We start from the raw sequence: 25,803 nt of genomic DNA, 5'->3' as shown, positions 1-25,803 counted from the left end.
AAGTAGAAGACTGTTCTGTTTCTTCCAAGGGAGAGAGCAGGCATTTCAAGGAAGAGACTTGGGCAAGCCTCGGAGGGGTTGGGGAGCTGGCCAGCAGCCACAGACGTGGCTTCCTGGGTCGGGTAAGAGGGCTGTGGGGGCCACATGGGTGGACATCTGTGGGCTCAGAGTCAGGAGCTTGGGACCTGTGGTGTGACGGTGCCAACCCCAAGACAGGCGGACTCGGCACGTGCCCCCAACTCCGTTCCCCCTGCTTCGTTCCAAACTAGTGTTTGGCAGGATATTTTATTTATTCTCAAGAGAGACTGGGAAGAGGCAGGGTAGTGCACTGGCTCAGACAGTGCTGGGCAGGGTCCACCGCCTCGTCCCGGGCCACTGCTGAGTTGTTTCCATGGTGACGCCTGGGGCGTGTGGGGGGCGCCAGTCAGCAGTGGGCAAAGTGGGCATCACTGAGGTCCCGCAGGTCCAGCCCCGCCACACTGGGGGGCCCAGCGCAGGTGATGTTGTTGTAGGCGTAAGCAGGGGGCTGCCCGTCCTCGCCCTCGGCGGCCCTCACAAAGCGGGGCACCACACCGGGATGCAGTTGTGCCAGCGCCCATAGAGCGTGCAGGCCGCAGCCGCAGTGCCAGGGGTTGCCCGGCAGCCAGAGGCGCTCCAGGCCGGGTGGCGGCATGAAGCCCTGCAGCGAGTTGTTGCTCAGGCTGAGGAAGCGCAGGCGGCCCAGCTGCCCGGCGGGCAGGGCCCGCAGGCGGTTGTGCGACACGTCGAGCCAGAACGTGTGGTGCAGGGGCGCCAGCGCGTCAGCCGGCAGCTCCACCAGCCGGTTCCGCGCCAGCAGCAGGTACTCTAGTTTGCCCAGGCCCTGGAAGAGCCCGGCCGGCAGATGCGTGAGTAGGTTGGCCGTGAGGTCCAGCTCCTGTAGCTCGCCCAGGCCGAGCAGGCTGTGTTCATCCACGGCCACGATGCCGCCGCCCCGGAGAAAGAGACGCCGCAGCCCCGACAGGCCGGCGAGGGTGAGGCGGCGCAGGCGGCCCAGGCAGCTGTCCTCCAGGTGCAGGCTGTGCAGCCGGCCCAGGCCCTGGAAAGGCTGCTCCGGGAGGCCGCGCAGGCAGTTGCCCGAGAGGTTCATGACAGCCACGTTGAGCAGGCCGAGGAAGGCACCGGCCTGCACCTCCTGGACCTGGCAGTGGTCCAGCGCCAGCACCTCCAGCCGGCCCAGGCCCTCGAAGGCCCGCTCGGGCAGCAGCTGCAGGCGGTTGTGGCTGAGCCGCAGCTCCTGCAGCAGGTGCAGGTCCCGGAAGGTGCGGGGCCGCAGGCCGCCCAGGGCATTGTGCGCCAGGCGCAGCACGCGCAGGCCCAGCAGGCCGGAGAAGGTGTCCTCTTGCAGGCTGGCCACGCGGTTGTACGACAGGTCCAGCCAGCGTAGGGCCCGCATGCCCAGGAAGGCGCCCGGGGCCACGGCGCCCAGCTGGTTGTGGTTCAGGTAGAGCTTCTGCAGGCGCGGCAGCTGCGGGAACACGTTGGCCTTGAGGCCGCGCAGGGCGTTCCTGCTGAGGTCCAGTTCACGCAGCTCGGCCAGTCCGCAGAAGAGCGCCGGCTGCAGGTAAGCCAGCCTGTTGCCCGCCAGCACCAGCTCGCGCAGGCTGCCCAGGCCCCGGAAGGCCGTGTCGGGCAGCACGGCCAGCGCGTTGCGGCCCAGGTTCAGGTCCCAGAGGTCGGCCAGGCCCTGGAACAGGCCCTCGTCCAGCCGGCCCAACAGGTTGTTGCCCAGGCCGAGCGAGGCCAGGCCAGGCGTGTGCGCAAAGGTGCCTGGCGCCAGGCTGCGCAGCTGGTTCCGCCCCAGGTGCAGGTGGGCCAGGCCGCGCAACCCCAGCAGCGCCTGCGGCTCTAGGCGGGCCAGCCCGCTACCCTGCAGGTTGAGGAAGCCCAGGCCGGAGAGGTTGCGGAAGGCGGCCGCTGGCACGCACGACAGGTTGTTGCCGTCCAGCCAAAGCGCCCTGGTGTCGGTGGGCAGCCCGGCGGGCAGTCGTGTGAGATTGCGGGAGGTGCAGAAGACGCTGAGCTCATCTGTGCTGTCGTCCAGGGCGCAGGCGCAGGGGGATGGGCACTGTGGGCCCTCGGTGGTCTCCGGCACCCCTGGCTCTGCCACCTCCAGTGCAGCCCCGAACAGCAGCAGCAGCAGCAGCAGGCTTCCTGCAGGGAGGGGGCAGCTCGGGCAGCACACGACCGAGGGCCGGCGTGGCTGGGGTTCTCTGGCTTAGAGCCAGCTCTGCCCCTCACTCACTCCCAACTGGATGGCAGTGCCCTCCCCCCAGGACCCAGAGTGCAGAGGGGGCGGGGGACACCCTGACTCTTGGGGCTGGACGGGGCAGGGCATCTCCCCCCCAAAGGCCGCCAGACTGAGTGGTGTTCACCCTCCCACTTTCTGCAGGGGTGGCCCACTCCTGGCAAGCAGAAAGGATGGGGTGTCGATAGGGATACAGAAGGGGGCTCCGACATGCCAGGGGGTCTCAAGACCACTGAGCTGATCTCTGGGTGGGTCCTTGCCAGGCCCCCCGGTGCAGGGAGGCCCCCACACCCCCCGTGCGGCATACCTTTCTGCAGCAGCCAAGTCCCCCCTGGGCTGGAGTAGGGATCAGAGGAGGCACATTCCCCATGCAGGGATCCTAACTGTCCCCACCCTGTAGGCCTGCAGGCCTGTACCCCAAGAAGGCTCACCTTCCCGTGGGGCCATCCTGCAGGGTGAATGAGGGCCTGGGCACTCCTGGCCTCTGGACAGCCCCGGGCCTGCCTGCCCTGCTGGCCCCGGCCCCGTTAACCCCTTTGTGCCAGGCCGCCAGTCAGGCAGCCGGTGTGCAGGCCTGCGGGGCACAGCTGGGGCTGCCCACTGGCAGGTGCGGTGGAGTCCCTGTGGTTAGCCCAGGAGGAGGCCCCAGTGTCAGGCCAGCTTCTTTGCACTGCTCCTGAGACACTCCTGCAGCCAGGGGCCACAGAAGAGTGAAATGGGGGCTCCTGGGGTCTGCTCCCTCTCCTCTGCCTCTCTCCTGTGGTCCCAGGTCAGCTGCCTGTGCCCCGCCTATTCTAGGAATGTCTGCCCGCCCGTCTGCCTGCAGGGAGCCGGGCCAACCCCCCCCTTTGCTCTGTTCAGCTGGGCCAGGGCCAGGAGGGATGGTGGGGGTGCCTGCACAGCTCGAGGGGACGGGTGGGCCCCCAGGGCTGGTCCCCCACCCCCCATGAGCCTTGACTGGTTTCCAGGTGCTTCTTCAGCTTCTCTTCTGAGAAACCATCGACCGGCCGGGAGAAAGTCCACTGGCCGGCGCGGTCAGCGGGTGTACACAGCAAAGTGCTGACTCAGCAGCCGGCAGGCAGCCCGGGGCAGCTTCTAGAGGGCTGGGGCCTGCGGCCAGGGTTAGGCAGCCGTGAACCCCCTGCCCCACAGAAAGCCCCGGCCCCCTAGCCCTGCCTCCCTGGTCCCTGGTGCCTCTGTGCGGCCATCTCGCGGGTGACCACCAGGTCCAGTGCTGGGGTTGAGCTGTGGGTCAGTGGTGTTTGGGGGCAGGCTGTCCTCCCCTTCCTCAGCCCGGGGCCCTACCATGAGCCTGCGCAGGTGAGCCACTTCCCCAGTGGCTGGGGGTCCCCTCCCTGTACCCGTGCGCCCCGCCTGCTGTCCCTCAGAGGTCAGTCACAGGCCCTGGGCCTGAAGCGCCCTGCTGCTATCCCGGGTTCGGTTCTGGTCTGGTCGGGGGACAGTCACACATCGAAGTGTCGAGTTCCTCAGACATCGCAGCTTGAACTTGAATTCTCAAGTAGCAGCACTACAGGGGTTCCCACGGCCAGGAGGTGTCAGGTTCAATACCCAGCACCACCCTGAGCCAGAGCTGGGCATGTTTCCCAGAGGCCAGAGACGGTGCAGTGGTTGAGCACAGGCCAATGCCACCACTGTGGTGCTGCCTTCTCCCTACCCCGCCTCCACCCCCCTGGGCTGATGCCCCTCAGCTCGTCCTTCACCTCCCAGGAGCTCCGCCCTCCCATCCTGCCAGCTTCAGGCCTCTCGTGAAGCGTTTTTAACACGTGTTTTAGTGAGAGACAGGACAACACATGCACAGGGCCCAGGTGGTGGCGCACCTGGTTAAGCGCATACAGTACAGCGTGCAAGAACCTGGTTCGAGCCCCTGGTCCCCACCTGCAGAGGGACAAGTGGTGATGCAGGGCTGCGGTGTCGCTCTTTCCCTATCTCCTTTTCAGTTTCTGCCTACCCAGTAATAAGTGAATTTAAAAAAAAAAGACACACACACCGGGACACTGCTCAGCTCTGGCTTAGGGTGATCCAGGGACTCAAACCTGGGACTTAGGAGCCTCAGGCATGAAGTCTTTTTAATAGCTATTATGCTGTCTCCCTGCCCAGATGACTCATGTACTTATATTGCCAGCTGGGTTATCATTGGGATTTGATGACTGCATGGTGAATCCATTCTTGGTGGCCCTTCTTGTTGACAGAGACAGAGATAGAATGGGGAGACAGGAAGAAAGAGACGCCTGCAGCCCTTCCTCTCTGCAAGGGGGAGCAGGGGCTTGACTCAGGGGCTTTGTGCACAGTGGTGGACTCTTCCTCCCTGTGTTTTATAATCTTTATTTTTATTTTCAGATGTGAGGGTGATCTGGCTGCGCCATCTGTCACCCCATTGATCGCCAGGGTTGATTCGGCTGATCTGGCTGGCTAGGATCACCTTCCTCCCTCACCGCTCCATGTGCGTCCCTCCCGAGGCTGCACACTCTGTCAAAGAGGATGGCCTTCCCCGAATAGCGATGGACAAGTCTTCGGTCGAGATTGTACAAATAGCTGCACTCCCCTGCTAGAACCTCCAAACAAGCTCTCAAGGTCCATTTTTATTTTATATTTATTCCCTTTTGTTGCTCTTGTTTTATTGCTGTAGTTATTATTGATGCCATTGTTGTTGGATAGGACAGAGAGATATGGAGAGAAGAGGGGAAGACAGAGAGGGGGAGAGACAGACAGACACCTGCAGACCTGCTTCACCGCCTGTGAAGTGACTCCCCTGCAGGTGGGGAGCCGGGGGCTCGAACCGGTATCCTTACGCCAGTCATCATGCTTCATGCCACGTGCTCTTAACCTGCTATGCTACCGCCCAACTCCCTAATCTTTATTTTAAGGAGAGAGATACAGATAAAGACCCACATAAGGTTAAAGACCAAAGAACTGCTCAGCTTTGGCTTATGGTGGTGCTGGGGTTGAACCTGGTACCTCAGCCCCAGGCACTAATGTCTTCTGCAGAACCAAGATGCTGTCTCTAGCCCTGGACTTTTTTTTTTAAGATTTATTTATTCATGAAGAAGATAGGAGAGAAAGAACCAGACATCACTTTAGTACATGTGCTGCCAGGGATCGAACTCAGGACCTCATGCTTGAGAGTTGGAGGCTTTATCCACTGCACCACCTCGTGGACTCTTTATTTTTAGCACAGTCCCAGGAAGTAACCTAGGGCCATGTCATGTACCACAGCAGCCAGAAGCTTCCTACCCACACCCCCCCCATAAAAAAAGAAACTTTGAAAATGTTTATTTGATGGGTAGGGGTGTGAGAAATTGAGAAAGGAAAGGTAGATGGAGAGAGAAAGAGGCACTCCTAACCCTGCTTCACCACTCGTGAAGCTTCCTCTGTGCAGGCAGGGAGCCGGGGCTTGAACCAGGGTCTGTAACATGCACTCAGCAAAGTGCACCAGCACCTGACCTTGCCACCCCCCCACCCCGAGGAAACAACACATTCTCCTCCAGCGTCCATGGAGTTGCCCTGGTGCCCTCACGGTGTTGGGACTAGAAGCCAGAGCCTCGCACACAGCCACGAAGTGGCCGCGGATCCTCCTGGCACGTAGACCTCCACGTGGTGCCAGGGCTCAACCCAGGCTGTGTGGGGGGCAAGGCTGGCACAGCCAGTGAGCTTCGTGGAGAGCCGTCTCTGTGGTGGCTGAACGAGGCTCCTCTCGGCTCTGCCACGCCTTCTGGCTTGGGCAGCTGTTTGTTCTCGGATGACAGTGTGGAGCGTGGTTTTGTTTGCCTGTGGATGTCTCCCCTCCTTGCTGAAATGCCAAGTCCTCAGCCTACGAGTCCGTGTGGGCTCAGGACTCCAAACTCTGGGATGATGGGACAGGACATCTGTAGTTTTCCCTGTTTGTAGCCTCTGCCTCTGCCTCTCCCTCTCTCCCTCTCTTGCACATGGGGCTCCCGGCTGTGCAACTCCAGCACTGCCAGGGGCTCATTTTGTAAGATAGAGACAGGGCTTGGGTAGATAGCATAATGGTTATGCAAAGTTATGCAGAGACTCTCACGCCTGAGGCTCCAAAGCCCAGCCCCCATAGATCTTTGGCGCTGTCTGACCGCTTCTCTTCCCCGCACTCTGATGGGGCCGGTTAGTTGTCGGGTTTGTAAGTTCTTTGCACCTTGCTATTCGGCCGAGGCTAAACATGTGTGCGCTGCTCTCCCCGTGTGGTGGGGACCTGGGGCCGTGTCCCTCCTCTGAAGCCGGCCTTGGGTACAGGCAAGGCCGCGGGCCGCACGTTCCCCCCGCAGGCTGTTTTTACCCTGCTCAGCTCTGGCTCATGGTGGTGCCGAGGATTGAAGCTGGGACTTCAGAGCCTCAGGCAGGAGTCTTTGTGTAACCATTATGCTCTCTCTCCCACCACCCTCCCAGCTGACTTTTTCAGATAAGGATAAGGGGGTGGACTTTTAGCCAGAGTGCTGGACTCTTTTTTTTTTCCCCTCCAGGGTTATTGCTGGGCTCGGTGCCTGCACCATGAATCCACCGCTCCTGGAGGCCATTTTTCCCCCTTTTTGTTGCCCTAGTTGTTGCAGCCTAGTTGCGGTTATTATTGCCATTGTTGACGTTGCTTTTTTGTTGTTGTTGTTGTTGGATAGGACAGAGAGAAATGGAGAGAGGAGGGGAAGACAGAGAGGGGGAGAGACAGACAGACACCTGCAGACTTGCTTCACCGCCCGTGAAGTGACTCCCCTGCAGGTGGGGAGCCAGGGGCTTGAACCGGGATCCTTACGCCGGTCCCTGCGCTTTGTGCCACGTGCGCTTAACCCACTGCGCCACCGCCCAACTGCCAGTGCTGGACTCTTGAGCATGAAGTCCCAAGTTCGATTCCCAGGATCACATATGATCACGAGTGACACTCAGATTCTGTCTCTCACACTAATAGATTAAAAAAAAAAAAAAACTAAAGTGGACAGAGACTAAGCTTCCTTCCCACAGTGCAGTGGAAGCAGGGCTGGAACCTGGGGACATGGCTGCAGGAGCCCCATCTCACAGGCCTCAGCTCTGTGAGTATTGGTTACTATTTTTCCTCTCAAATTTTTTTAATTAAAAATTTTTTTTTAATCTTTATTGGATAAGGACAGCCAGAAATCAAGAGGGTGGGGGGTGATAAGAGAGGGAGAGAGTCAGAGAGACACCTGCAGCACTGCTTCACCACTCGCAAAGCTTTCCCCCTGCAGGTGGGGACTGGGGGCTTGAACCCGCGTCCTTGAGCATTGTAATACATGCTCTCAACCAGTGCACCAACACCCGGCTCCTTCAATTTTTTTTAGCACACTGTTTTTACCAGAGCACTGCTCAGGTCTGGCTGGGGGGGGGGGGGGGTTGTTGAACCTGGGCCTTTGAAGCCTCAGGCATGGGAGTCTCTTTGCATAATGGTTATGCTCCCCCCCCCCCACCTTCTCAAGTTCTAACCTCCCCACAGCCCAGTCAGAGGAGACACGCTCTGTTACGCCAGCACAGAAAGGAAAGGTGGCTCAGTGAATCACAGATGTGCCTCACAGTTTGAAATGAGTCCAGAGATGGAGATACTGGCGTCACTTCCTGGCCGTCCTCTGCGGGGACCCCAGAGGTTCTGGCGCCACATAAGCATTGTACGGTTCATCACGCTGCGGCCAGCAGGGGCTGAAGACCTGGTGGCTGGGTCAGGGAGCACAGCCCACAGCTGTCCTCAAAGTGGGACTTTTGCACAGGCCACCCCCCAGCTGGTACGTGGGGCACTGGTGTGAGGGGACAGACCCCAGGTGGCTGGAGCGGCACCGATCAGGCCAGAGGCAGGGGGCAGAGGACCCCCAGAGGAGGGGCAGGGACCCAGACCCTTCCGCAGCTGGTGGCTGTGTTCCAGCCTGGCTTGGGCCCCGCTGCCCACCCCGCCCTGCACCTGAGGGCATCCTAACTATCCTGGAGCAGCCCCTCCCACTGAGTGTAACTCCTGGCACTGCCAGGGCAGCACATTCTGCCAAGATTGGTTCTGACCACCCCCCCTGAGGAGGTGTCCTGGGGCCCCGCCACCTGCACACCCATCCGCTGCTCCCTACTCCTGTAGCCCCTCCGTTTCACTCCCAGGCATTCCTTCCCCTGCCTCAGTTTCTCCAGTGTTCTGTCTTTACCCCTTCACTGGGACAGACACCCCCCACACCCCGCACCTGGGGAGGCTTCAGACCCTGGTATTCCCCTGGCTAAAGACCACACCCTCTGGGACGGGAGCCAGTGCAGGGGTGGGGCTCCACGCAGACACAGCTTTCTCTTCCCCAGTGGCCTTACTCCCACCCACTTCCCAGCTGGTGTCGCCGAGCCTGTGTCTGCAGGGGTGGGCAAGGCGGACAGCACACAGTGCAGGAGAGGGAGAGGGATGGTCCTTCTGCACGGTGCCAGCCCCTCCCTGCCGAGCCTCCCTGCCACAAGTACCCCACTCGCACCCGGGGCTGGGGGCCTGCACTGTGCCCAGGAGGAGTGTCCTCAAATGGCAGGAACAGAGTGGGGGGTCCCACAGAAAGGCAAAGTGACAAGTTCTATTCTGTGGAGGGGGCTATCAGGCTATAGGGAGCCCCCCAGCCAAGGACAGGCCTCTGGGGACACGGCGGGGCCGGAAGGAGGGTGTCTGCTCTAACCCAAGCACCAAGGGGGCTGGAGACCGGCTCCCAAGGAGGACACAGCACCTATAGGCCTGTCTGGGGCACCCCCGTGCCCCCACCCCACAGGCAAGCCTGGCTCCACCCACAGCAGGGCCGGGGCGTTTCTGCCCAGGGCCGAGGACATTGCTGACATCACAAGTATCCACTCACTTCATCGCTATGAGAAAGCTCCTGGGTTTATTGAACTAGAGTCCCGCCAGCAGTTGCCGTGGCAGGACCAGACCAAATGACTTTGCAGGCATGTATGCCCCACAGGCCAGACACCCCCACCCTGAGATAGAGGGCGAGAGAGAGAGAGAGAGAGAGAGAGAGAGGGCGCAGGACAGACAGAGAAGACAGACACTGTTCCCTGGGCAGGGCCAGACTAGTGAGTTGGTACCCCCGCCCCCAGGCTACAGCGCCCTGACCTCAGACCTGGCTCTGTCAGTGGTTCTCACCAGGGCTACCTGCCACTGAAGAAAAAGCTGCCTGTGGGCCTGGAGACACGGAGGAGCACAGTGCAGACACTCGTGGTGACAGGGACAGGAAAGGGGCCAGACCTCTGCGCAGACCAGAGCCAGGGGAGAACTCAGGCCCATAGGTGAGGCCGCCAACACCTTCCTTCTGCTCTCTGCAGACAGTGCCCTGGGTCTGGGCGAGTCACCCTCTGCCCTCCTGGGCCCTGCCCACTCCACTGAGCTGGGGCCCAGGACCCCAGTCCTCCCTGGGCCCAGACCGACCCACTTCCTGTGGGATGAGGCCTGTAGTGGCCTTGGGGACAGCTGCGGGTGGAGGGGAGGCTCCGGGACACCGCGTGGGACCACACACACAGGCCCCGGCAAGGCAGAGAACACACAGTCTGCTGGCTCTGCGATGTCTTATAAATAGGCTGGGCTCACACACAGCAAGGGCTCGGGGTGTGTCTCGGGCTCCCGGGCTGGAGCGCCCCGCCCAGCGCCTCAGTCGCGGGGCGCCTTAAACTGGTCCTTCTCTTTGCGGATGGCCCGCATGGTGGTGACAGGGTCTGACTCGCCCGCATGCTGCTGCACTGTCTTCTCCCTGCTGGGCCAGGCGCCTGACTCAGGCCTGCGGGGTGCCGGACCCCCAAGCCCACAGCACAGCGGGAAGCCCCAGAAAATGCCCACAGACCCCCGCCAGGGCAGCCGCCCACCCGCCTACCTGACTCTCATGAACGGGTTGTAGGTGAGCTCCTCGGCGATGGTGGACGGCACCGTGGGCTCCCCCAGGCTGTACTTCTCCTGTGCGAGAGACCGAGGCCCAGAGCGCGTCAGAGAAGCTGTCTCACAACCAGCAGGCAAAATGGCCCGGTGGGTATACACCTCGTGGGGGCCCCCATTCTGCAGGGCCAGGAACCTGGGCCCCTGGGGCGCAGGAGGCAGGTCGATAAGGGGTCATTTTCTGGTCTCCCCAGCCCTTCCCGGCGGGAACCACGGAAGGCCTCCCAGGACCACCCTCCAGCTGCACGGCACCCGGAGATGCGGCCGACGGCACAGCCCACACAGTGAGGGTGGGCAGGACCACGGGGGCGCGGAGACGCAGTGCTCGCTAGCATCCCTCTAGCCTGTGTGCAAACTTACAAAACCCACAAGAATCATAAGGAATATATATATTTAATATTTATTCATTCCCTTTTGATGCCTTTGGTTTTTTATATTTATTCCCTTTTGTTGGCCTTTTTTAAAAAAATTATTTTACTGGGGAATTAATGTTTTACATTCAACAGTAAGTACAATAGTTTGTACATGCATAACATTCCCCAGCTTCCCATTTAACAATACAACCCCCACTAGGTCATTTATCGTCCTTCATGGACCTGTATTCTCCCCACCTACCCACCCACCCCAGAGTCTTTTACTTGGGGGCAATATGCCAATTCCATTTCAGGTTCTACTTGTGTTTTCTTTTCTGATCTTGTTTTTCAACTTCTGCCTGAGAGTGAGATCATCCCATATTCATCCAGGCCTTGTTTTATTGTTTTAGTTATTGTTATTGATGTCGTTGTTGGATAGGACAGAGAGAAATGGAGAGAGGAGGGGAAGACGGGGGGGGGGGGGGGGAGAGAAAGACAGACACCTGCAGACCTACTTCACCGCCTGTGAAGCGACTCCCCTGCAGGTGGGGAGCCGGGGGCTCAAACTGGGATCCTTAGGCTGGTCCTTGCACTTTGTGAACAAGGAGTATATTTTTTATTTATTATTATTATTATTTTTTTGCCAGAGCACTGCTCAACTCTGACTTATGATGGTGCTGGGGATTGAATTTGGGACTTTCAGTGCCTCAGGCTCGAGAGTCTGTTTGTATAACCATTATGCTATCTCCCTAGCCCTTAAATATCTCAAAGAGAATGCAGATACATCAAAAACTGGAAGGCTGCAGCATTCAGGATAAAGTTTTATCTTTTTTAAAATTTTGTATTTACTTATTCACTTTTGTTGCTCTTGTTGTTTCTTTTTATTGTTGTAGTTACTAGTCGTCATCGTTGGATAGGACAGAGAGAAATGCAGAGAGGAGGGGAAGACAGAGGGGGAGAGAAAGACAGACGCCTGCAGACCTGCTTCACCGCCTGTGAAGCGACTCCCCTGCAGGTGGGGAGCCGGGGGCTCGAACCGGGATCCTTACGCCGGTCCCTGCGCTTTGCGCCACCTGCGCTTAACCCGCTGCGCCACCGCCCGACTCCCAAAGTTTTATCTTTTTAGTGCTTGTTTTAGGAAAAAAGAGGTGACATCAATGAGGTCAAGCTCCACCTGACTGTGTAAAACAGTAAGCCAGGAGGTGGTCGGGTTCGGGACTCACACACAAGGTCCTGAGTTGCATACCCAGCACCAGCCTGTGCCAGAGAGCTGCTCTGGTCTTCCTCTCATGAAATAAAAAACACAACTAAATCTACAAAATATAGTGAAGTTAACAGTAGAAGCAATGAGTCTGAAAATATTCAAGATCAGTGCGATGAAAAGTCTCTGTTTAAGGGTGGATCATATACGGAGAAGGAAAGGCAGCCCCAAGTCCCTGGGTGAGGGCAGACACGGGGGCCGTCAGCAGAGGCAGAGCACACTGGGCCCAGCTAAGTGGCTTCGTAGGTCCAGCCCCAAACTGCAGATGGTGGGCCAAACAGTGCTGGACCGGCACTTGCCCACCGCAGAAGATACCTTGGACCGCCAAGCCCCTGGCCCACCAGAGCGAGCTCACACCTTGAGGACAGCTGCTTGGGGAAGCACAGCAGAGCCTGTCCTGTGATGCTGTCAGGAAATGCAGAGTGCCAGCCCCCCCCCCCCCCCCAAGGGCTGAGCCTTGGGTCCCCGTGGGCGTCACTCACCTTGGCCCAGGCCAGCTTCTCCTGGATGGCGGTGTTGTGGGGCTCCACGTGGCGCGCGAACTTGAGGTTGTTGACGGTGTACTCGTGGCCGCAGTACACTCTCTGTGGAGAGCGGACAGGTCAGCGGGGAAGCACCTGAGCCGAGTCAAAGGACAATGAACAGCACCATGCCGGGAGACCACTCAGGACTTACTCCCGTGCCTGCAGCCCCAGAGGCTGCAGGTTCAGTCCTTGGCGCTGTCTTATGCACCCCCCCACCTTGCCCCCCAATCTCCTGCAATAACACTGGTTGGGTTGTGGGGGGGTGGGGGTGGGGGAGGGATAGCAGGAGAGGTGGCAGAGCTGTAAAGTGCTGGACTTTCAAGCTTCAGGTCCTGAGTTTGTGCCAAAGATCTGCTCTGGCCTCTCTTGCTCTCATCAGATGTGAATTCTTTGTTGTGCTGCCAGGGTTACCGCTGGGGCTCAGTTCTGGCTCTATGAATCCATGGCCACTTTCCCCCTTCTATTATACTTGACAGGACTGAGAGAGAGATTGGAAAAGGAGGGGGAGATAGAGCAGAGAGAGACACCAGCAAACCTGCTTTGCCACTCGTGAAGCGTCCTCCCTTGCAGGTGGAGAGTGGGGGCTCAAACACGGGTCCTTGTGCGTGGTGGTAATACGTGTGCTTAACTGGGTATGCCACCACCCGACCCCCTCAGATATATAATTCTTTAAAGTTAAATTCAGGGGGCCAGGAAATAATAGCTCGTTCAATAGAGCACTCACACTTCTGTGTGCAAGGGCCCAGGTTCAAGCCCCACCACCCCGAGAGCAGCAGTGCATGGGGCAGCTTCAGGAGCAGTGGAGTGCTGCTGGGGCTCTCTCCTCTCTCCTCTGTCATGCAGATAACTCAGGGATTATGCAAGAAGCTCCTGCTGTAGGCTCTGAGGGCCCAGATTCAGCCCCTGGCTCCACCACAAGCCAGAGCTGAACAGGGCTCTGAGGAAACAGTACCCGCCAGGCACACTGGGTTATGCAAGTGCGAGGCCCTGGCAGTGAACCAGACCTGAGAGCCCGAGACGACAGATTTGGAAATAGACGCTTCCTCCATAAAGTAACTGGGGTAGAAAATCAAGAGAGAATGGGGTGGGCTGGCAGCTCTGTGGTGAGGCTCCTGCCTGCAGTCCCTAAGGCTTGGGCTCCATGGTGGGGAGGGGAGCAGGGCTGGGGGCCAGGACACAGGCCTCACCGTGTCGGGGGGCAGCCGGCCAAGGACCTCTAGCAGAGCCTTGAACATCTCGTCTGCTGTGCCTTCGTAGAACTTCCCACAGCCCGCCACGAACAGTGTGTCTCCTGGACAGGGGACGGTGGGCGTGGGGTGGCGGCAAGAGGCAACCCAATCGCAAGTCCTCAGCTGGGCACCTGCCCTGGCACTGCCTGGCTCTGAGCTGCCGACGGCCCGCCCACAGCCCTCACCCGCCTCTGCTGACCCCAGGGGCACCACACCCTTCCCAACAGCGCTAGGCCTAGTGCTGAGTCCCCAAACCCAACCTCTCCCCCAGGGCCCGGCTCACGTGCCTTCCCTTGTCTCCAGCCACCAACGCCTTCCTGTGAGCCCTGTGACTTCACTGCTCCAGGAGTCCCCAAGGCTGTGTGCCCAGAGCAGGGGGGCCTAGGACCCAAGCTAGCAGTCGACCCTGCCCTCCATGAGCTCTGCTGGCAGGCCGTGTGTGCCCCCTGCTCACCCTCCCTTCCTGGGACAGCTTGCCAGCTGTGCCGGAGATCACTGGACTCCCCTGCCTTGGTGTCCTGCACCCTCAGCTCTGCTTACACTTTCCCGGGTCCTGTGTGACTCTGGCCCCCACTACTGTCCCCACCCTGGGCTTCTGTTGTCAGTGCCAACTGACCCAAGTGCCCGCCGCCACCTACTGTCCCCGAGCACCCGGCATCACTGGCCAAGGACCCCAGTGCCCAGCGTCACTGCCCACTGTCCCCTGGGGGCCTGCCAGCATCTCTGTTCTCCCGGGAGGGGCTGAGGGTCCCAGTCTGGCACGGAGTGAGAGGGGACTCATGTCACAGCCTCACTGAGAGTCGCCTGGGCTCAGTCACTGTCAGCTCACGCAGGCACACGTGTGATCTCCGCACAAGCACGTGCACATGCACACAAACATCTGTGTGCACCTGTGCCTCGTGCACACTCACCTGTGAACACGGCTGGCGACTCGGAGCTGTTGGGCTTGCTCACAAAGTAGCAGACGTGTCCAGAGGTGTGGCACGGCGTCCACAGACACTTGACATGCAGGGACCCCACCTCAGAGAGATGGCAGGTCGGCAGGTGCTCCCTGTGTGCCGGGACCCTCAGACACCCCCAGGGCCCCTGACACAGCAGGAGCTGCTGGCTCCATCTGGCAGGATGGGGTCTCGTGCTGACCGAGGGGCAGAATCCTCCAGTGCCCTGAGGCCACCACCTGGACCACCAGTCACATGGCTGCACAGGACGTGGACTGGGACCACAACCCCACCCACGGCGTGATGGCAGACCTTGCCCAGCTGCCACATGGAGCTGACTCGGGGTGCCACCCTGGGTGAGGGGATGTCCCCCTCTGGGGCTGCCCAGGCAGCTCGAGGACCCACTGGAGCACTGCAGTGGGGAGGCAGGGAGGGGCCCCGATACCTGCAGTGTGCTCAGGTGCGTGGCTCTGTGGGTCAGCGCCCCAATGCGGTCGTCACCCCCGTACACCTTCAGCCCCGGCTGCAGCTTCACCAGCTTCTCGTTGCCACCAGCATGATCCCTGGAAGGCGAGGGCACGGCTGGCCAATAGCCAGCAGGGGCATCCTGCCACTCGGCAGCGCTCCCCTCACAGGCCTCAGCCGCTGGCTGGTGGACGCCCACTCCCGGGCGGGCGGGTGCTGCCAGCTGGGGGCAGGTCCTGCTGGAGCAGACTTGCCACACCTGCCTGCCTGGGACAGCGCCTGTGTCCGGGGACCCCAGGGTTCTTTTTCCCCAGAACCCTGCTCAGCTGACGGTGGTGCCAGCGGCTGAGCCTGGGAGCTCAGTGCCACGGCTGTGCCACTCAGCTGCCCGCCAGCCAGGAGTCTCACCGGGCCCGGACATCACTTCCCAATGCAATTGTGAGGCATCCTGCACGAAGACTGACTGGAAGATTGTGTTCTACAGCCCACAGTGGGTGCGGGGTCCTGAGCAGGGAGCTAGGGGCTTCCCAGTCTGGAGCTCCCCATGGTGCTGGCCATGGGTGGCTCACAGGGCAGGTGGTGCATGAGGCCTGGCTTCCCTACTGGCACCTGGTCTGTTACCTGCCTCTTCCTCCCTCTCATGAAATGAGTATTTTTACAGGAGGGTCAGGGGATAGCCCTTCCTTAGAACCGTGCTCTGAGGCCCTGACAGGTGCAGGGGTAAAGTGCTGAACTCTTGAGCATGAGGCAATGCAGCCAGAGTGAGGCTCTGGCTCTCTGCTTAGTAAGTAAATCTCATAAAACAACCCCCAGAGTGCGTGTGAGAAAGCAGGTCTAAGCCCCCTGCCAGCACATGGAGCAGCTCGCATGAGCAGTGAGTGGTGCTGTGACGTGTCCCTCCTGCCCCACCCCACAGTCTGGGGAAAAACAGAGAGTCATCCAGGAGTGGGGAGACCGCAGACACAAAGTGACAGGAGCCCTGGCAGCTGCAAACATGGCCAGGAGACAGCTCAGCTGGCAGAGTGCAGGCCTGGCACACTCAGGACTCCTGGTTTCACCCCAAAGCAGCCTGGGAGGTGGTACAGTGGGCTGAACACTTGACAAGCCTGTGCCCCAAGTTCAATCTCTGGCACTGCATGTGCCAAGTGAAACTCTGGTCTTTCTTTTTCTCCAATAAATATTTCTTTAAAAGATATAAACAGTGGTCAAGCAGTGGAATCCACGGCTGAGCAGACGTCACCATGCACAAGGCCTGGGTTCAAGCCCCAAGTCCCCACCTGCAGGGGAAGCTTTTCGAGGACTGAAACAGTTGCAAGCCTCTTTCTCCCTCTCTCTCCCTCCCTCTTGATTTCTGTCTATCCAAAATAAACTCTTAAGAGAAGAACTGAGGTGGCCCATAAGCCCTGAGACCATGCACACGTAACCACCAGCTCCAAAGGTCAGTAACAAGGAAGGTTATGTAACCACCTTGGGGCTAGGATGATGCCACTTGGGGCCCGGCAGCACTCTTGAGTTTGAGGCGGGCAAGGCCAGGCTTCAGCCCCACCAGCTGCTCAGCCGCAGGCCCAGGGAGTCCTTGACAGGAACAGCGGGCCGAGAGATTACAGGCCCGCCCTCCGCCTCACCCTGGGGCGGGTCCACACAGACATTGCCAGTCGATAACTGGGGAGCACACGGGCTGCACCCCGGAGCTGTGCTGGGGCCTACACATAGGAGGCTGGGGAGAACCCCAAAGAAGGCCAGACTCTAGAGCTGAGGGGACAGTGCTGGCTTTGAAGAGTCTGCGAGGGTCAGACTCCAGCCGGCTGCACGGGCACCTGTGACTCGGCCTCAGCCAGGCTCCACAGCCCTCCCTGCTGCAGCTGACCCCACGGCGGGGAGGACGGGCGCAGGCAGAAGCTGGGGGGGGGGGGGAAGGTGCTACTTCATGTCATCCAGCTGTGGGGCTCCCAAGTCCCCGGGGCGACTTGTGGGGATGTCCCATGGCAGGGCTGGGTGCTTACCAGTGGTGGTGGGTGGTGAGCACAGTGGTCAGCTTCACGCCGTGCTTCCTCACCGTCTCCACAACCTGCAACCAGTGGCGGGGTCACTCCCTGCATGGGTTCTGGGGTGCCCTCTGCGCCTGCCATGCTAGGAGGGGCTGGACCCGGCTCCAGAAGGCAGGGTGGGTGGCAGGGCTCATTCTCAGCCTGCCTGGCAGCTCTGTCCCATCTGGCGGCCTCTCTGAGCCACTCCAGCCGAGGCCAGTGGCCCGGAAGAGGCCCACCAGTCGCCGTGTCTTGAATCCCTCTCTCCAGCCGAAGCCTCGGCCTCCTCCCCTCACTGGCCTTCTGCCCCCGGCGTGGCTGGACCCTGGCTTCACGGTCCCTTAGAAGCAGCCGGCTTCTCTCCAGGGTTCCTGGTGCACTGGGCAAACCCCACACCTGGGCTGCACCCACCTTCTGGGGCTGCACGGGGTCCACGACGGCGGCCTCCTTGGTGTCCTCATCGATGATCAGGTACATGTAGTTGTCGGTCAGCGCAGGTAGGAGCTCCACCCTCATGGCGCCCTGGTCCACACTGGCGCTCTTCCTCAGGTCTGTGTGCAGGAGGGCTCCCAGCAGGGCTGGACCTGGAGATGGAGCGAGGCTTCTGTCAGTGTCCACAGGAGGGCGCCCCAGCCAGGCGAGAAGGGGGCAGGCAGCACAGGCTGGCAGGCTCTGACACAGGAGCGAATGCAATGGAAGGAAGGAGAATGGGTCAGCCCTTCCGTGGCAGTGCCAGCCTGCTTCGGCCACTGCTGTGGGCGGTGGGCCACCTGCCACCCCTCACGGTCTGGACAATGCACACACCCACCAGCACCCAGCGCAGGGAGCAGGACTCAGAAGCTCGCTGCCGGGCTCGCTGCCCTCACCCACCACGCAGGCGCGCTCAACCTCGATGCTCCCCGACACCCAACCACACACACAGCATGAAAAGGGAACCCCAAAAGTGACAGAGATGGTCATGAAATTGGGGGGCAGGTGCTGAGAGCCCAGACAGAGCCAGTCTCAGGGGCCTCTGGTGCAATCCCACCTCCTCTGCCGCAGTTGGGGGAACAGCCTGAACTGTGGCTGGAACCTCACACAAAAATATCTAATTCTGCCTTCTCCATGGCAACCAGCTGGGGCTCTCCGGGCCCGTGTGCACGTCTTGCGTGAGGGGGTTCTGGGATACTCAGCCTCCTCTGAGTTGGGGAGGGTGGCACAGCAGAGAGGGGGAGCACAGGAGGCAGGACGTCCCCTCAAGTGGGGCCCCAGTTCTCCTCTTCCTAGAACATTCCCCCCCCCCAGAAGGGAGCCATTACTCACAGCAGGTGCTGAGCCCCAGGGCCTGGAGCAGGCCATGTCTAGGGGAGGAATTCGGCCAGTGTGGGCACTGCCCAAAGCCTTTTTTTTTTCTTCCCCCTGCAAACACTATATGCTAGTCCAGCCCACCCTGGTGTCTTGTCTTGTATGGAGAGGCCGAGCGCCCGCAGCCCCCAGTCTGGCTGAGTTCCGAGACCCACGGAGTGTGGCTTCTCCGAGCCACCCAACAGCAAAAGGCTGAGAACTAGGTGGCGGTGGCCGTGTCTCTGTCCGCTGACACCGCCCGCCTGGCCCCCGGCGCCGTGACATTCGGGTGGGCGTCCCTGCCCTCATTCTGGAGCCCCCACGGGCAGGCTCTGTGCTCACGCCTGGCACCCCCACACCCGCCCTGACGGCTTGCAGCCACCACCGGGCAGAGGGGCCCAGGTGCTCAGGCCGTGTCCCCGTCCTCCGTGAGCAGGTGGAGGAGGGAAGGCGACTGCAAGACTGGGGTCACCGAGTTCGGGGGGAGGGACGCCAGTGACAGCGGGAGGAGCCAGACCCCCGGGTCCCGGAAGCGGCTCGCTGGGCCGTGGGGCTCCCAGGCTCCGGCTGCGTGCAGGTCGCTAGCGCCCACGGGGAGCGCGCACCGGGCGGGCTGCGGCCCCAGGCCGGCGTCCTCGGCGTCCTCACCGGCGGACAGTCCCCGCCGGAGGTCCTGGGTCTAAGCCCCGGGTGTTGCGGGTTCGAACCCGGGTCAACAGAAACAGCGTGCGCGCGCGGGCCCAACGTCCCAGCGTCCAACCGCCGCCCCCACCTACCCAGGTCGCGGCGGGCGCAGACGGCTCCCAGCGCGGCGCTGCTCAGGCGGCCCAGCAGCCTGCCGCGCAGCACCATGACCGGTGGCGGCGGGGCCCTGGAGGCGGCTCAGCGCGACGTCAGAGCGCCACGGCCAATCAGCGTCCGCCTCGCGCCTCCGCTCCAATCTACCCTCGCCTCTGACCAATCAACGCTCGTATCCAAACCGTGCCCGCTCCCTCTGACCAATCAGCGCTCGCGTCCAAACCCGTGCTGGCCCCTAGCGCAATCCAGGCTTTCTCGAGCACCCCGCCCAGCTCCTAGCCAATTAGCGCCCACTCAGAGCCCCGCCCACATCTTCCACCCAATCATTCTCCTCGGCCAAACCCGTGCCCACGCTTCCAGCCAACTAATGCTCGCGTCCAAACTCGGGCTCCCTCCCTTCGACCAATCAGCGCTCGCGTCATGCGGGCACGGTAGCCGGAAGGGTCAGGGGCAGGTCGTCCGGCCCCCTCGCCGTCTGCGACCCGAGGACGTCCGGCCGAACCATGGCGGCCCCGCAGCCGCTGTCGCGCTTCTGGGAGTGGGGCAAGAACATTGTGTGCGTGGGCCGGAACTACGCCGACCATGCCCGCGAGATGCGCAGCGCGCTGCCTCGCGAGCCGCTCCTCTTCCTGAAGCCGTCGAGCGCCTACGCCCCCGACGGTGCGCCCGCGCTGCTGCCCGCCTACAGCCGCGAGCTGCACCACGAGCTGGAGCTCGGCGTGGTGCTGGGCCGCCGCGCGCGCGCCGTGCCCGAGGCCGCCGCCATGGACTGCGTGGCCGGCTACGCGCTCTGCCTGGACATGACGGCCCGCGACGTGCAGGCCGAGTGCAAGCGGCAGGGCCTGCCCTGGACCCTGGCCAAGGCCTTCACGGCCTCCTGCCCCGTCAGCGCCTTCGTGCCCCGAGACCGGGTCCCCGACCCGCACCGCCTGAAGCTCTGGCTCAGGGTCAACGGCGAGCTGCGGCAGGAGGGCGACACGTCGGCCATGATCTTCTCCATCCCCTACATCATCAGCTACATCTCCGGGATCATGACCTTGGAGGAGGGAGACCTGATCCTGACCGGGACGCCGAAGGGCGTCGGGCCCGTCCAGGAGAACGACGAGATGGAGGCGGGCATCAAGGGGCTGGTGAGCATGCGCTGCAGGGTGGAGAGGGCCCGGCTCTGAGCCCGGGGGCTGGATCGCGGCGCTGCGACCCACTGACCCTCCAAGCAACGCGCTGCAAAGAGCCTTCTCGGAAGACCTGGGCAGAACTTACCAAGCCTGACGCTCCGATCACCTCTTTCCGGAAGCTGGACTTTTCAGCGGGTCATTCTGCCATCAGAACAAGGTTAAATCTGCAAAGGGGGCTGAAAAGTATTTTTCACATCAGTGCTCCCCAGATTTCTTTGATGCTGATAATCATCTGGTGGGTGGTAACGGAAATATTTCCAAATTACTGGCCTACAATCAGGTCCATCGTGTTGCTGGCAGAATTCATCTCCAGCATGCCAAGTGACCCTGAACACGCCACGTAATCAGCTAATATAATTCATGTTTGATAAGTAAACACTTCAAATGCTCAGGGCATGTTCCCTGGCCCTCAGATTCTGTTTGAAAGATAAGTTTGAAAGGGTAATTTTCCAAATAAAGATGTTGTCATCTGTGTGGCCTTGTCTGTCTCCCCCACCCCCAGTGGCTAGGAGATAGAAGAGACACTCCTTGTCAAGGGCCATCAGACGTTGGCCATCTTTGGCCCCTGGCACACTGCCAGCAGTTAACCACCTCTGCCCAGGACACTGGGAAGGCTTCCAGGGAGCTGAATGGCCTGGGAGTGCTGCCTAGGCTCCAGCCCGGAGCCTTCCCTCTCTGAAGGCAGACTGAATGGGGTGGCTGCTGACAGTGTTGACAGAAAGCATCTCCTGGCCCCGTGGAGAAAGTTGAGGACAGCTGGCATTAATAACAGTGAATGTGTCAAGCGCCCGGTATGGCTAAGTACTGTGCCAAGAGCTTTCCTTACATTATTTAAGCCTCGCTGGCATTACTACTGGCCTATAACACAGGTGAAGATGGGAGCACGGAGGCTCCCAGCATGGTTCTACAGAGTTGCATCACTCAGTTGATGGCAGAACCAGGAGGTGAGCCAGCTAGCCCTGAGGCCAGAACTTGACGTCTTCACCACAATGCAGGCTACTACTTGAAAGCAGATCTAGAAAAGACTTCAAACATGATTTGTATTATGCACAAGTATTATCAAGAAGCTTTTACACTGCTTAAGTGATGTATAAGTTAGAGAAAGCAGAAAAAGGGGCTGGGCAGTAGTGCATCTGGTTAAGCGCACATATAGTCATGATCAAGGACCTGGGTTCAAGCCCTCACTCCCCACCTGTAAGCGGGAAGCTTCATGAGCAGAGAAGCAGGTCTGCAGGTGTCTATCTCTCTCCCTCTCTATCTCCCCTCCTCTCTCAATTTATCTTTGTTCTACCAAGTATAATAGAAAGCAAAGGGAAAAATGGCCACTGGGAGCCATAACCCTGCTGGCAAAAAAACAAACAGAAAAGGGAGTCGGGCAATAGCGCAGTGGGTTAAGCGCATGTGGCGCAAAGTGCAAGGACCGGCATAAGGATCCCGGTTCGAGCCCCCAGTTCCCCACCTGCAGGCAGGTCCCTTCACAGGCGGTGAAGCAGGTCTGCAGGTGTCTGTCTTTCTCTCCCCCTCTCTGTCTTCCCCTCCTCTCTCCATTTCTCTCTGTCCTATCTTAACAAAGATGACATCAACAACAATAAATACTACAACAATGAAAAAAAAAAAGGGCAACAAAAGGAAAAATAAGTATGAAAAAAAACTTTGAAAGAAAAGAGAGAAAGCGGGTAAGCAGAAGAACGTGCCCCCAAGTGCCCCAACTTTCATCCACTTTGAGACACAGATAAGCTTAGGCGCATACTTGCCCACATCTGTGGCTATGATCTTTAAAACAGATTTTTTTGGGGGTCGGTGGTAGTGCAGAGGTTTAAGCACACACGGCCCCAAGTGCAAGAACCAGTGTAAGGATCTTGGTTTAAGCCCCCAGCTCCCCACCTTCAGGAGGTTGCCTCACAGCTGGGGAAGCAGGTCTGCAGGTGTCTATCCTTTTCTCCCCCTCTGTCTTCCCCTCCTCTCTCCATTTCTCTCTGTCCTATCCAACAACAACATCAATAACAACAACAATAATAATAACCACAACAACGATAAAAACAAGGACAACAAAACAGAAAATAAATATTTTTTAAAAAGCGCAGCAGATTAAGCTCTTGTGGCACGAAGCTCAAGGACCTGCGTAAGGATCCTGGTTCGAGCCCCCGGCTCTCCACCTGCAGGGGAGTCGCTTCACAAGCAGTAAAGTAGGTCTGCAGGTGTTGATCTTTCTCTCCCCCTGTGTCTTCTCCTCCCCTCTCCATTTCTCTCTGTCCTATCCAACAACAACGACATCAATAATAACTAAAACAATAAGTGCTCTGGGAGGTGGCGCAGTGGATAAAGCATTGGACTCTCAAGCCTGAGGTCCTGAGTTCACTCCCTGGCAGCACATGTACCAGAGTGATGTCTGGTTCTTTCTCTCTCTCTCCTCCTGTCTTTCTCATAAATAAATAAATAAAATATTTTTAAATAAAGAAAGACAGTCCATTACTTTAAAAAAATAGATTTTTTTTTAAGGGGGATAGCATATGGTTATTCAAAATATCTTTCATGCCTGAAGCTACAAAGTCCCATGTTCAATTTCCCTGCCTGGCCATAGTCCAGAACTGAGCAGTGCTCAGGTAAAAATAAAAGAAGACATAGGAAAGAAACAAGGTAGACTTTGTTCCTCCTATGGCTGTGTGTCGTGTCTGGGCAGTATTCTTGCCAGTGTTGCACCAGGTGCTGGTGTCTACGCTCCACCACACCCTGAGACTTGCTGGTGGTGTCAGCACATTTGGAGCTATTTCCTCAGCTGGAGTCTCATAACTAGAAATCAGAGAGTCCTGGGCCAGTGGGTGTGTTTGTATTAAAGGATTCTTAGTCTAGCCGGCAGGGGCGAGGTGTGGCTGAGGGAAGCCTACCCAGCTGTCTAACTTGAAAAGAACAAGTTCACACGCAGCTCCCTTGGGTGACCAAGCCATCACGTTGCCGAGAGGGGATGGTAGCCCCTGGGTCAATGCCACCATAGGAGTAGCACAAGCTTTGTCACAAGCAGCTGACATCAGCATTACACACATACACAGCACGTAAAATCTTTGTCAATAAGAATCAAAACCTAACGGACACACCAGCTCCCTCCGTGCTGGTGGTCCCAGCACCCTGATGGCACCTGTCCCCTAGATTTCAATTCTGGATATATTTAAACCTAAAGCTGAACGATAATAAAGTTAACTACCGGGGGTCAGGTGGTGTCACACCTGGTTGAGCGCATGTGTTTCTGTGCGCAGGGACCCAGGTTCAAGCCCCTGGTCTCCACCCGCAGGGGGAAAGATACGCAAGTGCTGAAGCGAGGCTGCAGGTGTCTGTCTTCTTCTCTCTCTCTCTTTTGACTCTAGGGTTATCGATGGAGCTTGGTACCTGCACTACAAATCCACTACTCCTATGGCCACTTTTTTTTTTTCTCTGTAGGACAGAGAGAGAAATTGAAAGGGGAAGGGGATATAGAGAGGGGAAGAGGAAGACAGACACCTGCAGACCTGCTTCTACTCTTGTGAAGTGACTCACCCCTGCAGGTGGGGAGCTGGGGGTTTGAACCCGGATCCTTGCACTTCGTACTATATGTGCTTAACCTGGTGAGATACCGCCCAGCCCCTCTCTCTCCCTAGCTCCTCTTCCATATCAGTTTCTGTCACCTCCACCTCATACCTGACGGCTGTCACTTAGGTCCGTGGACGTGGATTTTCATGATCACTCTCACAGGCCGTGTCAGGTCTTGCACAAGATGAGTCAGGCAGACAAGTAGTTTCTGTGTTCCTGCTTCATGCAGAGTATTGAACAGATGAGCAAAAGGAGAGGGCTGACACGAACCGCCACTAGAAGAGCCGGATGTAGGGGCCGGGAGACATGGCCGCTCGCTCCTGCCACCCCACCCAGGCCAGGTCTCCCCGGACACACACTTTCTTCCTCCTCAGGACCACCTCCCGCACGCTGAGGAATGGCGTCATCCGAAGCTCCTTCCTTCCTTCAGCAGCCTCGGGATTCCTCCTGCTCCACACACCAATCCCCGAGCCCCCCAGAGGCAAGGAGGAACACTTCCTCCAGACACAGCGAGGGCAAGTTCTTCATGGCCACAAGTTGGATCCACCCCTCTCCCTGGCTTCAGAAGGTGAGAACTGAGGAAACACACCTGAGAAGACAGTGAATCTCTATGAGCAGCTCCACATACTCACGGGGTCTTCTCCACGCGCTGGCGGGTCAAGTACAGCATTGGAGAACCAGGCACAACGTGCATTGACCCGACTTCCCAGACTGGCTCGGCGCTCAGGAGCTCTGGGGGTGGTGCCGTGGGGTAGGAGAGAGGCTGCCTCGGCAGTCAGAGTGGGTCTTCAGGTTCTGGGACTCCAGGCCTCCTGAGGTCTCCTCCCCTCTGCTTTAGCTCATAAGTGTCAGCCCTGACTCAGCGAGTCTTCATAAACGCTGAGCAGGTTTATGTAACACCAGAGAAGGCAGGGGAGCAGAGAAGCTTTCTGGGGTTCAAATCAAAGCAGTTTTTGGCCCCCCTTGCTCTGGACTGTGCTATTCCCACTGCACCCACAATCCCCAGTCCTGCCCTGTCAGCTCCAGGAAAGACTTCTGAGCCACCGCCAAACTCAAAGCATGTAGTTTTAGAGGCTCTGATCTTTATTTCTTTTTCTTTTCTTTTCTCTACTTTTCTTTCTTTTTGCCTCCAGGGTTATCCCTGGGGCTCAGTGCCAGCACTATGAATCTACTGCTCCTAGCAGCCATTTTTTCCTTTTTTTTTTTTTTATTGCTTTATTTATTTATTTATTTATTTAGTGACTTTATTTGGGTTATGGTCACATGTCTACAGTTTCTTTTTTATATATAATTATTTATTTTCCCTTTTGTTGTTGTTACTGTAGAAATATGGAGAATATGTTAAAATATTTTATACAGTATCTTTTTCTATTGTGTATATGTCATCAATTCCTTTCTGCCATAAAATCAGTTTTTAAAGTATTATTTTTATTAAATTACATATACTAGATGAAGTTCTGTATTGTCTCATATTTTCCCAATTATATTTCCAATGTAAAAAATTGTTGATTTACTCATTAACTTCTTAGCAGTTAATATTGATAATTTATCTACCAGAGAAAATCAGTTCACAAGAGATGAAATACACAGTTGATATAACAAATTCTGACTTCAAGGAATGCAGAACATTGCTGGTAATACAGACACAGAATTAAAATGACAGTGAGTGGGCTGGGAGGTAGCTCCCCAGGTGGAGCACACCCTTACCATGCATAAGGGCCTAGGTTCACACTCCCACCATCACCTAGGAGCACCATGCAAGGGGACAGCTTCATGAGTGGTAGAGAGTATTTTTTTCCTTTTTTTTTTTTTTTTTGATAGGACAGAGATAAATTGAGAGGGAGGAGAGAGAAAGATAGACACCTGCTTCACCTTCAGACCTGCTTCATCTGCAGGTGGGGAACTGGAGGCTCAAATCTGGATCCTTGTGTGGGTCCTTGCACTTAATACTATGTGCGCTTAACC

At 58.3% G+C, this 25,803-nt stretch overlaps 3 protein-coding genes across 7 annotated transcripts; 1 reads left to right on the top strand and 2 right to left on the bottom strand.

Moving 5' to 3' along the window:
* Window positions 1-278: 278 nt before the first annotated feature.
* IGFALS (insulin like growth factor binding protein acid labile subunit) lies at window positions 279-4,659 on the bottom strand. Its single transcript, XM_007528083.3, has 2 exons — window positions 2,719-4,659; window positions 279-2,193 (listed from the first exon to the last, which is right to left on the bottom strand). The coding sequence occupies exons 1-2, from the start codon at window positions 2,732-2,734 to the stop codon at window positions 425-427; spliced, it is 1,785 nt and encodes a 594-aa protein (XP_007528145.1). The 5' UTR covers window positions 2,735-4,659; the 3' UTR covers window positions 279-424.
* A 4,462-nt stretch (window positions 4,660-9,121) lies between these two features.
* On the bottom strand, window positions 9,122-24,629 carry HAGH (hydroxyacylglutathione hydrolase). Of its 5 annotated transcripts, none has more exons than XM_016190410.2 (11): window positions 24,428-24,629; window positions 23,947-24,057; window positions 20,363-20,453; window positions 17,393-17,565; window positions 16,958-17,022; window positions 14,935-15,052; window positions 14,463-14,571; window positions 13,510-13,613; window positions 12,281-12,382; window positions 10,126-10,205; window positions 9,122-10,008 (listed from the first exon to the last, which is right to left on the bottom strand). In XM_016190410.2, the coding sequence occupies exons 4-11, from the start codon at window positions 17,495-17,497 to the stop codon at window positions 9,906-9,908; spliced, it is 786 nt and encodes a 261-aa protein (XP_016045896.1). In that variant the 5' UTR covers window positions 17,498-17,565; window positions 20,363-20,453; window positions 23,947-24,057; window positions 24,428-24,629; the 3' UTR covers window positions 9,122-9,905. The 5 variants fall into 5 exon arrangements, with proteins under 5 accessions (XP_016045896.1, XP_060028615.1, XP_060028616.1 ...); XM_060172632.1 differs by having other exon boundaries at window positions 23,947-24,054; XM_060172633.1 differs by having other exon boundaries at window positions 24,471-24,627.
* FAHD1 (fumarylacetoacetate hydrolase domain containing 1) lies at window positions 19,549-20,751 on the top strand. The gene has a single exon (XM_007528084.3). The coding sequence runs from the start codon at window positions 19,606-19,608 to the stop codon at window positions 20,269-20,271; it is 666 nt and encodes a 221-aa protein (XP_007528146.1). The 5' UTR covers window positions 19,549-19,605; the 3' UTR covers window positions 20,272-20,751.
* Window positions 24,630-25,803: the final 1,174 nt, after the last annotated feature.

Source organism: Erinaceus europaeus, chromosome 15, assembly GCF_950295315.1.
Source record: "Erinaceus europaeus chromosome 15, mEriEur2.1, whole genome shotgun sequence".
Lineage (NCBI taxonomy): Eukaryota > Metazoa > Chordata > Mammalia > Eulipotyphla > Erinaceidae > Erinaceus > Erinaceus europaeus.
This window is presented reverse-complemented; position numbering and strand designations above follow the sequence as displayed.

Bases quoted from the DNA above. Each gene is read 5' to 3' on its own strand.
- HAGH (XM_016190409.2), bottom strand. From the start codon at position 19,156: ATGGTGCTGCGCGGCAGGCTGCTGGGCCGCCTGAGCAGCGCCGCGCTG. The intron at 17,023-17,392 runs GTGGGTGCAGCC...CACTGGTTGCAG, and splicing joins ACCCCGTGCAGCCCCAGAAG to GTTGTGGAGACGGTGAGGAA. The intron at 15,053-16,957 runs GTAAGCACCCAG...CTCGCCTTCCAG, and splicing joins CTCACCACCCACCACCACTG to GGATCATGCTGGTGGCAACG.
- FAHD1 (XM_007528084.3), top strand. From the start codon at position 19,606: ATGGCGGCCCCGCAGCCGCTGTCGCGCTTCTGGGAGTGGGGCAAGAAC.